This window comes from Corvus cornix, chromosome Z (genome assembly GCF_000738735.6).
Source record: "Corvus cornix cornix isolate S_Up_H32 chromosome Z, ASM73873v5, whole genome shotgun sequence".
Classification (NCBI taxonomy): domain Eukaryota; kingdom Metazoa; phylum Chordata; class Aves; order Passeriformes; family Corvidae; genus Corvus; species Corvus cornix.
Window position 1 is genome coordinate 29061811 of NC_046357.1, and position 14412 is coordinate 29076222.

Here is a 14412-nt window from a genome sequence, read left to right on the forward strand (position 1 = left end):
TGACTAAGTCAGTTTACATATCTCCATTAAGCACATTTTGGTGAGGTAAAGCGAGTTAAACATTTACTTCTAAAGCCTTACATAGCCTTTCGTAGGCCAAAGTACATTAAGGAAATCAATAATACAGTATTAGGTTCAAATAAACCTATTAAAAAAGGATACAGCAATAACTCCCCCAAAAAAACCCAGATTTCCTCTCCTCCCAAACAGAAATTACTACGGTGTTAGCAAGAGTTTAAGTACCATCCTTTTGGTACAAAATCTAATGTTATGTCAGATTTTCACTCCTCTGTGCAGACCTAACTTTTTCTGGATTAATGCACATTGGTTGGTTATCTCTGACTTGAAGCAGTATCAATCTCTCTACTGATTTGCCAGGTAGAAAAGCATGACAGTACATACATGATAATATTAATAGGAGCAATTCCACGCTCCTTTTAGATTGCATTCAGATTTTTTCAGTAAAGTTCTAAAAGAGAGACTACTGTGACATCACACTCGCATGAAACTTACAAAATCCAGCAACTTTTCAAGATTTCCCTATTTTTAAGACATTAGTTTAGGTTTCACCACACATGACGAAACAATACTTTGGTGTAAAGCAATGTGAGGGTGATCAGGAATCTATCCCGAGTAGTCAAAGGAAAAGTGGTATCTCTAGCCCACTTGCAACCCATTATGGCTCTGCAAAACTATGACTGGCAGTGACATTAGCCAGACTCAGATTTAGCAGACTCACTACTTTTCCTCATTTCTAAAACCACCTCTTAATGGAGATGGTTCTGAGCAGGACATCCTGTCATTATGTATGTAAAACCAGCCACTGATTCAAATAAAATTGTGTTCAAGATGTGAATGTCACTTCTGAGACACCTGTAAGCTTATCTTCGAAACTGCACGAACAATATTAGTATAACTAGAGGCAAACCTCTCACAAGACTCTTCAAGTCAGCCACTGCTGCATACATATTCTATATTATATAAACCAAGAAGCCAGAGTAAAGAACTACAAAATAAGGAAGTGACAAAGCAAACTTATCTGAAGTCTGTTAACTCCAAGTTACCTGTATGAGCTAGGATCACCACGAGCCCTCTGACAAAGCAGCTTCTTTTCATTTATGCAAAACAGGCTTTTAAGAAGCAGAATAGTTTTCTGTCCTCCTTCTCTTCAAGCATTGTCTAAAATTCTAAAAACCTTCCATCCAGACACAGAAGATACCATCTCCTAAAATAGTAGGTCTGTAAGTTGTGAAAAAATAAAATCTCATGTTTCACCATACCTACAGATCCAACAGAACTGAATCACTAGACCACACATCTTTCCAGCCATGCAGACCACATTTAATTACAGTTGGTATTTGGCTGTAATAATGATCTCTCGAAATAATTTTAGAGGTAGACGTGGAGACACTCCAAATCTGTCTGAATTGACTAGAATTAAAGGCAATTCCTGTTATTTGTCAATTTAAACTTCTGTTAACATTATGTTTTAGTAAGCTCAAAGCAGAATTATTTCCAGTACTGCCTTAAAACTCTGTAACACAATAGTTTAAAAAGCTGCCAAGTGAGCCATGCACTGGTCTTGGTACAGATGGGTTTTCTATTGCTGTCAATTTTAAACACCTGCTTATCTGAAGAACCAAAATATTTACCTTAGCAAAAGGTAGGTAACAATGCAATGTAAGTGTCAACTGCATGTGGAAATTTACCACTAATTAAAGTGTTTTATTGTTTGCCAGGATAACATGGATGTTTTCTAAAGAAACATGTGATGTATTGCTACATCACAGTTTAACAAAAGGCATTTTTATATCCTGAGAATAATTTTTTCTGAGCCTAAATGCAAAAATAATTTTGTATTCTCAGACAGTATTCACTGTCAACAAGTAATGGCCAAGTCCCTTCAGCCATTAACAGGAAATTCCTTCAAGCAGAGCTGTGATGCCCTAGCTACAAAATTTTGTTACCACTGTGATTTTAGAATTTATTATCAGCTTTTGTAGGCAAATCATCTCTTTTCAGAACTGTTCACCAAAACTATTTGAAATAATTAATCACTAACAGTCGCCTCTTAGATTCTAGTGTTTGATGACATACTGAGTTTCACCTACACAGAACTCTCTAGCTGGGGGATCCTCCTGCTCCAAGGTATACCTTTTCTGCCTTGCAGGGACTAGCAATTTTTAGTAGAAAGGACAAGAAACAAAACAGTCTTCCATTAAGGACTGCTTGAAATAATTAATCCCCACGTGTTTTGGTCTACTGCTCTTCTACATCCCATCCTAAAGCTTTTAGATTATTACAGATTCAAGGACTTTTTAAGACTGGGAAATTCTGGGCCAGACTTTACAGCAGCCTAGCAGCTACAATTTGTTAGCACTCCTCAGAACATGAGACACCCCTCGATCACTGTTTCACAAACAAATGACACCAGCTGTATATTCTACATTCACACCTCTGAAACACCGTGTTATAAAAGCAAAGAGCCTGGAATACTCCAGGCTACACCAGTGCCTACACTCTGCATATGCCCATGTGTTGAGGGCAATGTCATCTTCCCACTTGCTTGGCTGTGTGGCATACAGGATAGTCTGTCCTGAACTCTTCCCATACCATGTACATGTATGTGTATTCCTGCCACGCTTCCCCACCCATGGAGCAGAGCCACTGTTCGCCTGCGCGCACACACACCCAGGGCCTCTTCCTGCAGCCCAGTGCAGATGACCAAACACCAAACCAAGTCTTTTAGACACCCTCGAATGCCGCTGTGAGAGTGGAAAAGCATCCATCTCCCTGCAGACGTGTTAGGGCAAAAAAAGCTCCCACCATTCCCCCCACAAAATGCAGCTGATGTCTTCACCAGGCCCCTTCCTTGTGTGAGGGATCACGCCCTGTGCTTCTCCAGAATATTGATACACCAAGAATCACAGAATATGCCGAGTCGGAAGGGACCCACAAGGATCATTGAGTTCAACTCTTATCCTTGCACAGGACACCCCAAGCATCCATGTGCCAGCGAGCATTGTCCAAACGCTTCCTGAACTCCGTCAGGCTGGTGCTGTGACCACTTCCCTGGGGAGCCCGTTCCAGCCACCCTCTGCGAGAAGAGCCTTTTCCTAATATCCAGCATAAACCTCTCCTGGAACTTCAGGCCAGTCACTTCTTACACAAGTGGAGGGTCTGCCCTGGTATTCCCCCCCCCCCCTTCCGCACCCCCACATCCCGGGAAAAGCCGCGCCTGCGCCCCGCCGCTCTCTCTGTTCTTCCGGACAGTGTCCGTGCGGACCTTTCCCCTGCGGAGGCTGTGGATCCCGGCATTTCCCGGGGACCCGCGCCCGCATCTCCGGGACTGTGGGTCCCCGCGTTTCGCGGGGGCGCGCCCTGGCCCGCGCCCTGCGCCTCCCTCAGGCGCAGTCGCGCCCCCGCCGCGATCCCGCCCCCGCGGAGCTCCCGCCGCTCCCGCCCCGCCGCCTCCCGCGCATCTGCGGCGCGCCTGGCCCGGCCCGGGCCCAGGTTCTGCGCGGCCGCCCCGCAGTCACCTTGCCCTGCGCCAGGACCGCGGCGGCGGCGCCGGACCGCTCGCATCCGTCGGAGCAAGCCCCGCCTCGCAGGAAGTGAGCACCGCGGAGGGGCTGCCCGAGCCGCGCCCCGCAGCCGCCCCGCCGGGGACCGGGCAGGCGGCCCGAGCAGCCCCCGGCTGGGCGCCGGGCAGTCCGCCCGGTGTCTGTAGGGCCGCATGCAGGTCTGCCTTCACAGAATCACAGAACCAATTAAGTTGGAAAAGACCTCTGAGGTCATCGAGTCCAACCTATGACCCAACACCACCTTGTCAACCAGATCATGACAGTGAGTGCCACATACAGTCTTTCCTTAAACACCTCCAGGGACGGTGGCTCCACCACCTCCCTGTGCAGCCCATTCCGGTGTCTAATCACCTTCTGTGAAGAAATTAATCCCAAAGAGGAACCATATCGTTGAGGTGGAACAGACTCTGCCTGTCGGTTTATATATGGAATACTCCATATATACACATCTGAGCAATCTCGTTAAAACTGCTGGATGATCTCACGGCTTCAGTGCCGACTGCCATCACGTTAAGAGCTTTTAACGTAGAGCTGTCAGAGAACTACGGGCTGTGGAGTTGCTGTAGGAGATACACAGTGAGGACAGACAGCCTACAGGGGTCATGGAACAAAAAGGCAGTTGCCCAGTTGTGCAGGCTGTGAGGAACTGCAGCTCACCAGTCAGGGCACCTGCCGGTAGATCATTAAGAGTGCCTGGGTATGATGCAGAATTCTATAATTTTGGTGTTAATTCAGCCCAGGGTGTTGCCAAATGACAACTTCACTGGCATGTGGCGCAATGAAAAAAGCAGTTCAACCGGCTACCAGGTGTTGCTGTCATCTGTGTGTTCCAGTTGACTGTAAAAGGGATGTGGTCTGTTTTCTCAGGCTGGAGGTGTTTCGAGGTCAAGCCACACATTAGTGAGGTGACTGTGACTTGGATCCTAGTTCAATATCTGAGGCACCATCTGTAACAACAGCAACCTGTGCACATTATATTCTGCTATAGAAACAACTTTTCAGTAACATTCAGAAACCTTTCAGTAGGTGGTGTCATACAGTCCTAGTAAAAGGACAATTTTTCACCCATTTTTATCCTTCTGATCTCACATTTGTGTGGCTGAGTCTAGTGTGGTAGGGCCATACATCTTAACAAGCCTGTGCCAACATTCAGCTATTTTGTACCTGAACTTTGCCACAGTTTTTCAGTCCAGATTGTATCTTTGTTCATCCATGTAATACCTGAGAGGTCTCAAATCTCTTCTACTTTTGCCCTTTAATTCTTAGAAAAATTAGCCATAAGAGTGACTCCTGTGTCTGACATACCTAGAAAAAAGTAGGTGCAAGGAATGAGATAGTTGCATTTCTGGCCTTTACCAGGGAGAAAAAGGTTGACTTTTCTAGCAGTTACAAATATTTGTTTAAAAAGGCTTTGAATACTGAAGTCTTCGACTAAAAAAAAATGTCTTCACTGGGATTATTAAAAACCCTTTAAGACTTGCCCTTGGGGATTTAAAGTGATGATTTGCCTGTTTCCCAAGAGAGCTAGAAAGAATCTTATCCTATTGTGATGTTCAGAAAGTCCTCAGACAGCTGTGGTTCAATGAGTCATAGCTCCTCAAAGACTCAGAGTTTTAAGAATATTGCAGCACACCCACTTCTGAAATTACCAGGGAGCTTTGCTTACAATACTGACCAGATGTACTAATAGCAACTGGAAGGCACCTTACATTCAATTCATGTCCCATTTAAATTGTTTTCATTGTTTTCTACATCACTAGATTTCCTTTATGCACATTGGCCATTGCTTAAAAACCCATGTACATTCTGGAAATGTCATTATAAATAAATCTGAATTGTCTCCTCTAAATGCTTTCAGGTTATGATAAGCTTACTAGCATATCTATAGTGGGTTTCACTGAAACAAAATGCTTTAGAAGAGCCTGAATCATATGTGAGCATAAGTGTATGGAAGTGTGAACATATGGACAGATTCTGGTTTATACTGATACTGACACAGATAGAAGCAACTACATTGAGAGTTAATTATTCTTACAACAGCATCAGTGCATCTCTTCATGTGATTTTTCTGGAAATGTTCTAATGGTGTTTCAGCATGTTGCAGTAGAAGGTGCAGAATAAACAAGAAAGTTTATTCTCCTTTTGGTTATTCTCCCCCACAGACCTCACATATTTCATAAACAAGATGAAATTTTTCTTGTTACTGAGTGAGCCCTGCCTCAAGGCTTTCCAGCAGAGAGATAAACGCTATGCAGAGAGATGATATGGGAGTAGAAGCCTCAGCCCATAATCTGCCTGCTCCAGTCAGTTTTATGCTTTGCTGCTCAAAATCTCCAATGACACTTGAAGAGGGCCTCCTGTCTTTGACAAAGCCTGTGGCTCTGATGGGGTTCATTAGAGGTGTAGGGTCTCAGTATCCAGATAATTCATTAGCCCTTCCCTCATCAAAAACCTTTGCAGGAATGGTAAAGGCCCTGCAGAGACTAAATAGACATTAGTGCCAAAGTGTTGGGAAATGTTGGAGATGAGGAGCTTTCTTCTTCTGGGAGAGATCATGTTGCTTAAGATCTGAACAGAAGAACCAAGATCAATGGGTTTGGTTTGCAGCTGGTTTGGATTCGTAAGAAACCCATCCTGAAAGAGGTGAAAGGTGCTGAACATGGATTGTCTGTGCATGACTATGCCCAGGAGATGGATATTGTGGATGGACAGAGTCAGTAGCACTCTGATCTTCTGCACTAAGCTAAGCACTGTGTTGCTTCTTCCCTTCTGAAAGCAGAGGATTATGACTTTTCAACATCTACATGATGTGAAACTTTTATTATTTCTACTTAACTTTTCATTTATATCTGTTTTATTTATGTCAAAGACAGCTGCTGAGTGTAAGAAGGTGAAAGCTTCCACTAAGACTTTCAAGAGCAGCTGTCTGTGACTGCCTCATTTTTTCACTTCACATTCTGTACTGTCCAGCCTGAAACGCCTGAAAGAAACTTGAATTTTAAAGATAAGGGCCATAGTGCTTTCAGAAAAACAGGTCCTTCTTACACAGCCAAACTAATAACCTCTGAAGATTCTGGCACAGTAGTGTTCAGCTACTGTGAGTGCACTCCATTGAAAATATCCCTTATAGGAAGAGACTAAGTACCATGTACTACCATGATATAAGGACAATATAAACAGTTACACGCAGTAGGGAAAGCATAACAAGTTTTACCTTCCTGCATTTTCCCATTTGTTCTTCCCAGCTGAAACTGCCAGGTGAGCTGTGCAGTTAATAGCAATTGTAGGCAACCACATCACAGCTCATATCTGATGTTCCATAGAAAGGGAAGAGATCAGGGATAAGACACTGCCATAGATGCTATGAAGAGGGAAATCTTCTCATTACAACACAGATCTCTTACATCTTTGCTCAGTGTCTTATGCTAACACAAAATGGGGATCTACATGTGGATAAAATTGTAAGACACAGAATTCCCAGCTAAGGCAGAAGAAATCAACAACTGTATGAAAATTTGTTCTTTGTCTCTGGAAAGATACTGTCCAAAGAAATCAATGAAGCTGGTGAAGGGAAGTATCTTATGAGGAGCAACTGAGGGACCTTATCGCTCTCTACATCTACCTGAAGGGAGGTTGTAGCAAGGTGGGGATCAGTCTCTTCTCCCAAGTAACAAGTGATAGGACAAGAGGAAATGGCCTCAAGGTGTGCCAGTGGAGGTTTATTCTTGGATATTTGGAAATATTTATTCACTGAAAGGGTTATCTAGCATTGTAAGCAGCTGCCCAAGGAAGTGCTGGAGTCACATCCCTAGAATTATTTAAAAGGCATGTAGATGTGGCACTTAAGGATGTGATTTAATGTTGGACTTGGCAGTGTGGTATTAATGGTTGGACTCGATGACCTTAAGGTTCTTTTCCAATCTAAATAATTCCATGAGTCGGTGTTAAAATTAGGGGCTTCAAAAACCAAAACAAGCAGAGTTGTGAATCTCATTGACATAATTAGGAATTAGTAAAAAATATCCCATTTTTTTTTCAGAGTTGCCAATGTTCTATAACAGATTAACAGTCCCTTTTTTCCTTATTGGAAAGATGGCATATTCTGGTGTCTGGTGTGTTACAAAATAATTGCATTTCCACATATCCTATAAAATGTGATAAAGTTTATTGTAACTAGCTAGAATTGTATAATGTGATAGATGCATGACAGAAAAAGCTACCTCTGTTTTACAAAATTCCTTGATCGGGTGTGTGTGTATGGGGTAAGATAATATCCATCTGAAACCCATGCAAAGCACTGGAAAGAGTGCTGGAAACCTCAATAGTTTGGGTTTTTTTCCCAGCTCATTCAATGTCTTGAGCCTTTATCTTAATTTCAGCTAAAAAAACCACCAAGCCACAAAAACTTTTCTTTCCCATTCTCTCCCTAAAAATAGTGGAACTGGCCCACTTTCTGCTGTCATCATGTGACTAACTCTGCTTGTGTGATCAGTTTAATTCTTCAGGAGGGTCTGTTTTCTTCACTTGTACTAAATGCTGTTAAAATTATGGTTTGTCTGTTTCTTCTGAAGCTCCACTCCTTGTTCAGTCCTGCTGGAGTAACTATGATTGCTGCTGCTGATTGTTGACACACATCAGACATCCACTGGGAAATCTGACACAGTTCAGCATACCCAAGCTGGCTTCAAACCAGTTGGTCTTGAACAATGATGGCAGCCTAGGCTGAGGTGATTCTTGTGGTGTAATTCTTCCTCTTACTGTGATGTGCATCTACATCCCTTGATCAGTAGACAATGTGGTTTGCTTAAAACAACTTGGAGTATATTCAAAATGGAATGAGTAGAGTGGCTGTATATACTCAGAGTATTTGGACATGAGCCACTACAGAATCAACTCGATTGGAAGCTGTCATCACTAGGTAAGGCAGTGGGTAACTTAGCCAAATACCAGATCCCAGTTTCCACCTCAGGTACAGGTGGGAGAATTATTTGCTATGAATACCTGGTTGAGGAAACCATGCAGAAGAAGCAGCCAGGTTAGCAACAGCCAAAGATGCAAATGTCTCTCATTTGTGAAAGTCTGGAAAGAAAGTCCTCTGTTACGCTTTCCCAGTTCTGATGTTAAGACTGCCTCATTTTTTCACTTCAAATTGACATGAAAGCTGAAAAGAAAGTTAAAAGTCTGGCAGGAAGGAGGAATCAAACTCTGGGCACTTCTCACTATTTATAAATACCTCCTGTGTTGCAAACAGGTCAAGAGGTTCCTCTCTGCTCTTCTTGTCCAACTGGTTTTTTTTTTAATCTCTCCTAATCCTTCTGAGGCTCTATGACATCTTACTTGAATGCAACTGTGGTTTTAAATGTGACCATCAGATGACAACTATTTAAAATATTGTGTCTTTTCTGATAATGGCTAGTTTCTAATTTTAAGGAGTACTAATTCTACTACATAATTTTAAAAAATCCATTAAGAAGTGATCTAATATCAGAACTAAAGAATTATAATAGTAAACATGTATTTCCACCCTATATTAAATTTTAAAATAGTTTCTTTCACGTGTAGTTTGCGGATTTTGGCTATTAACTGCACTATGACAAAAAATGTGATGAAAGAAGAAAATGAGATTGTAAAATTACAGTTAGAGTACAAAGCATATAGTCAGTTTACACTTACCAAGACAGATGAGGAAATTTTGTGAGACAGAGAATATAAAATGCACAAAGAAGTGTAGCAGTAGCTACCTTTCACTAAGTCTAAATCCTCCTGTCTTGGAAGCTTTTAACACACTGGGTATTATTGAGTTATTCAAATGTTTCCTTTAATCATATGACTCTCAGAGGAATCTTAAATCTTAACCTATTACGTGGCTACTATAATTCCTTGAAACAATTTCAGATTTTCCATTTGAAGAAGCTTGTAGAGATGCAACAGAAGGCTTAAGTGCCAGTTGAAATCAGAGTGGTATTAGGCATTCCACAAAAGTACATCTTTGTTTGTAATTCTGGGTCAAGAATAAAATCTCATTTTTTAGAGTATCTATAGCCCTTATTTTCATTACCAGAAATGTCCAGAAAAAGTTTGGTTTTTCCAAACAACAAATAAAAGTCAAGGAAAAGTAAAAACAAGCACACAATTTTAAAAGAAGTACTGTCTCTAAAGTCTTCAACCAACAAACCTTCTGAAAATGTGCTTTGCCTGGACAGTAAATCATGATCTTGATGATGAATAGCAAATCTTTGGAATTCATCATGATATTTAGGAAAAAAACCTGAAAAACCCCACATGCTAAATTGCCATTTACTTCTTTCCTTCTGGCTTTTTGATACTTATCTGGAAAATAGTCACATTAAGAGCATCTGAGTCAGTTGTTATTCTAGAACAGTGTACTTTTCTCAGCTGTATTTGCTATCCATGTTCTTTTATTAAAGCTTTGATTTAGTACTGGATGTTTTAATGTTTTAATGAAAAAATAGTTCAGAATTACAGAAACATATAAGGAACTGCTAAAATATTCCCTGATTTTTGCAGGAAGAGCAACTCTTCAGCAGACATTCTAACAAACACCCATGTCCACAGGCTGTGCCGAGTCCCTCCGGGAAAGACCATACACTATTAAGAGAATAGCAGCCTATTTTCCCAAGACCTTCTGTGTGCCAGGGTGTAGGAGGTTACTCAGATTCATGTGGACACAGACCACTTTCTGACTGGCCTGGCTGCTGAGCAGTATTTATAAGAAACTCAGCCTGAGTGTCCCTGACAATGAGACTCCAGGGTGTGAGAGGCTCTCCCCTCCTACTTTTCCTGTGCTTTTTGAAACCCTCCTGTGTGTGTCTCTGAAAGGCAGTCATGAGTTATGCATTGTGTAGCATGCTCTCATGCCTGTATTTTCTCAAACAAAGATGGAATGACCCACCTCAATCTTTTGATTAGAATTAAAATTTGATTAAAATTGTAAGTAAAAGCATACAATTTGAACAAGATTTTGAAAAGGCCATTCCCGTATTTTCAAAGCTAAGTACTTAGTGGAAAAATCACTATGATTGGCTTCTACTACATGAAATCATGCTTGTTTACAGAAAATACTATGATGGTCCTTGACTCTGCTCTAGTGTCAATTTTACATAGCCCATAAAAATCTGCCTTCCCCAGGCAGTACAGTATTGATAGGAATCATGTCCCCAAGGGTGGGCCACCAATCTCCTTACCAGCTGAAATTCTCCAGGCTGCAGGTAGACTTGTTAAGTGTAATATGCTTAAAGAACAATGCAGCAGAGGTGAGAAATCTTCTGGTAGAAGAGTGCTCCCAAGTCAGACAGTCCACATAGTTCCTGTGTACTGATATTCACATTTAAAGTCTTGGGGGATATGCAAAAATTGTATAATTTCCATCAGCACCCTTGATTCTCTTAATATGAATTGGGAGCTTTGTTAATTTTCACTTTTGTCCCTGAGTTGGTTTATTCTTCAGTATCTGATGTGCTGACATGGTGGTTTCAGATTTGGACTCAGAGCACCACAGGAAAACACTGCTCCAAGAGGGCAAAAAATGTCAATTAATTTCTTACTTAAAAATAAGTACAACTGATATATTTTCAGTGCTTTTTGGAAATCCGTTTCTTTAAAGCCTAAATCTGAGTCCTAGATGGATGCCTTCACTGGTGAATATCCAAGGTGATATTTCTCAACACCTCCAGATCTCAGGGAGACCTGGTGCCAAATCTGAAGTCAAAGCTGGCTGGAACACAAGAGGAAAGGGAGGATATGTAAAGAAAAGCTTCAGAGAAAGAACTGACACGGTAGAACATTCAGATTGAAATGGAATAGGCCTTTTTGCATAATAGGCACACACCTTTTGTTTTGTATTTTGGCAGACATCACCTCTGATACCTTTTCCACACCCGTCAAGCATGCAGAGAGCTATAGCTCCTGGTAGTTAAAACCAGCTGGCAGTCAGCCACAAAACCTGCTCTACAGGTGGCAAAGTGAATGGCCTGGGGCAACGGCATTATTAGGACTACTTCCTGCAGTGGCACTGCTGGCCAAATGGCAAGGAATCTGGACCTCTCCCATGGGTTTTAGCCCCCTTGCCAGTGCCATCTTCCCAACCTTTCTGCACTTGCTGTCCTCCCTGCTGTACGGCTCCCCTCTGCCTTCCCCTCAATATTGTGCTGACTTCACGTGTTAGCCGAATGTCTTCTGAGAAAACCTACCTAAAAAATTTCCTCACAGAGCTCAAGTCCCCTTGTTATCCTGCCTGCATTCATGCTTCTTCTCCCAAACCCTGTCCACATCCTGCTTGAAAGTGAATCCTCGGAGCAGGCACGCCTTTCTTCCTAATGTGCTTGTATAGCACCTGGCATGTTGAGGCCATCCGTCACTGCCACAGGTATATCAACAAAATAAAACTGAAAATTATTCTAGACCCGGGCCGAGACCACGCTCCAGGGTGAGTGAACCTAATGTGTGTGAATCTAATTTCTCGTCTCCCAAATAATAGAAAGGTAGCCACAGTTACAAGGAACAGTGTGCTAGCTTTGGGAAGGTCACCGGCTCCCCTAGCTTGCTATGCACTGGGTAATGAAAAGAGAACCCAGAGAGAAAGGGCACAAATGGGCAACCATTCAGCACAGGTCTCACGAGAACTTATAAACGCCCAGCTTATTAAGCCGGCACGGCCCCAAATCCCGTGTGCCCGATAGAGACACGGAGATACAGAGGCGGGTCCCGCCATGGCCCTGGCGACGGCGCCTGCCGTGACATCCTCGCCGAGCGGGCAGGGAAGCTCCCTCCCGGGTGCATCCCCCCACGCCGGGAGCCGGCTCGGCGCAGGGCTCGGCGGAGCGCTGCCTCCCCGGCCGCCCGCCCGGGGGCTCAGCCGCGGCTCGGCCCCGCAGCGCCCCGGCCCGCCCGCGGCCCCCGCGCCCAGCCCTGACTTACGTGGGGGCCGCGGGCCAGCGGCTCCCGGCGCGGCGGCGCGTTCGTCCCCATGGCGGCCGCCGCTCCCCGCCGCTTTCCCGGGCGGGCTCTGCCGCTGCCAAGCCGAGACGCACCCGGCGCCGGGGCCACGCCGCGGGAGAGGCACCCGGGGCCGGGGCCACGCCGGGACCGCCCCGCAAGCGCCGCCCTCCGCCCGCCGCCGGGAGGGGTCCGCGCGCCGCCGAAGGGTCGAGGGATGACGGGCTCTGCTGAGACTTCCCCGTGTTCTGGAGTGATCCAGGCATGCTGGGGACCAAGGCTTTGGCACGCCGTGCGCTAAGGCCGTCCCGCTATCCCTACAGGGCAGCATGGGAAGCGGGGTCCTACTCCGAGTATTCCCCGGTATCGCCTCCTAGTGCTCCCCTGTGCCTCGGAGAGCCATTCTCCGGCTGGGTACCCTCAGAGCACGCACAGTGGTGAGGAAATGCAGCCAGCCTTACTGCTGCCAAGCATCTTTGTGGATATTACCCGCTACTATTCATGACATCTTGTGTGTTTAACATCACCAAGACTACCCAGATCTGGTCAAGAACAAAAGGAATCTGCATTTTTTCTGTCTCAAGGCAAAGAACCTGTTAAGTGAGTCTTCCAAACACAGGTCTGAAAGACATCAACAGCCAGAACTCCACAAGTCTAATTCCAGTTTCTTCTTGTCTCAAGACAGTGTTTGAAGGCTGTGACTTGCTGTGTCTTGTTTGTAGCTGTACCTCTGACCCCTTGGGAAGTCTTGGGGCCTGCATGTGTGTGCCCTGTCCCAAGGGAGCCCTGAAATTATCCTTCTCATGCAGAGCCCCAAGATGCTCTAGACACCTGTGCAAATGCAACTTTCTGGGTCATCTTGGGGTACTTGCAGTTCTTTCATAAATGTCTTTTGATTTTTAACATGTGTGCCTTAGTGTTTGCAGAGAAAATACTTGTCTCCAACCATTCTCTCCTTTCCTGCTTGTTTTTCCTGGAGCACAGATGTTCAAAGTAACACACAAATTTATAGCACTTTGCTCCAGTAAGCAGGTCAGCACACAGCACCTGTAAATTTTACTGACTGGCTTTTTCTCTCTGACCAGATTTACACCTGTACACAAACAATTCAACAGTAGTGGCCATGACTATTGCTGTGATACTCTTTTAATTTGGATCAATGTGCTGTACTGGTATCTTTTTTGATTCCTCCCTTATAGTCATGGCAGTTTATACCTGGCAGTTTCTAATTTTTTTTCCATTCTATTACCACGATGTTTTTCTAGCTGCTCATCTTATCCAGTTAAAGTATCTATAAGGCAAGTTACTAAATAAAACATCAGAACAAAAGGAAGGACAGCAACAAAAGACTCCCAAAAGGTGGGCACTTCTACAACTGGAGAAGAAAAAGACATTTTCTTAGTTTGCTGAGAACTGTATATTGCATTTTTTCCCCATTTTACACACATAGCTTGCAGATCTGTGCGGTTATCTTTTCAGTTTATAGTCACTGTGAGTTCTTTGCTGTTCTCTTCTTCCTTTGTCTCAGAAGCATATGTAAGCCTTTCTGTCTCTAGTCTAATCTGAAACCCAGCAGTGTTACACTCTGTTCTACTGAAGTCTCATCCTGCACATATGTATTTTCAGCTCTTGTTGCTTCTCAGCATTGAAACATTCAATTAACAGATTTTCTTCTCCCAGGGCTGCATTACACGTGTATATGTGTAGGCACACACATAAATATATATGTGTGTATATAGGTTTTAAATATGTTTGCCAGTTGTGGGAGAAAACAAGCTGTATTGAAATTTCCCTTTGTGAGATACTTGGTTTCCAAAATTTCTCTGTTGTTGACAAAAAGAGGACCTTAAATTTAGAAACTGAGGCTCTCTTT

General features: G+C 43.6%; 1 protein-coding gene across 4 annotated transcripts in view; it reads right to left on the minus strand.

The window, feature by feature from the left end:
* The window catches only part of GNE (glucosamine (UDP-N-acetyl)-2-epimerase/N-acetylmannosamine kinase), a 36205-nt gene extending 23590 nt beyond the window's left edge, over positions 1-12615 (minus strand). Inside the window, exon 1 of one of the 4 annotated variants that reach the window (XM_039567648.1) lies at positions 12522-12615. In XM_039567648.1, coding sequence (XP_039423582.1) covers positions 12522-12572 — 51 coding nt within the window. In that variant the 5' untranslated portion in view covers positions 12573-12615. Of the gene's footprint in view, positions 1-1064; positions 2986-3286; positions 3416-3539; positions 3636-12521 lie in introns of those variants that run through there. The other 3 variants (XM_039567649.1, XM_039567650.1, XM_010400071.4) reach the window with 3 other exon arrangements.
* Between the last annotated feature and the right edge of the window lie 1797 nt (positions 12616-14412).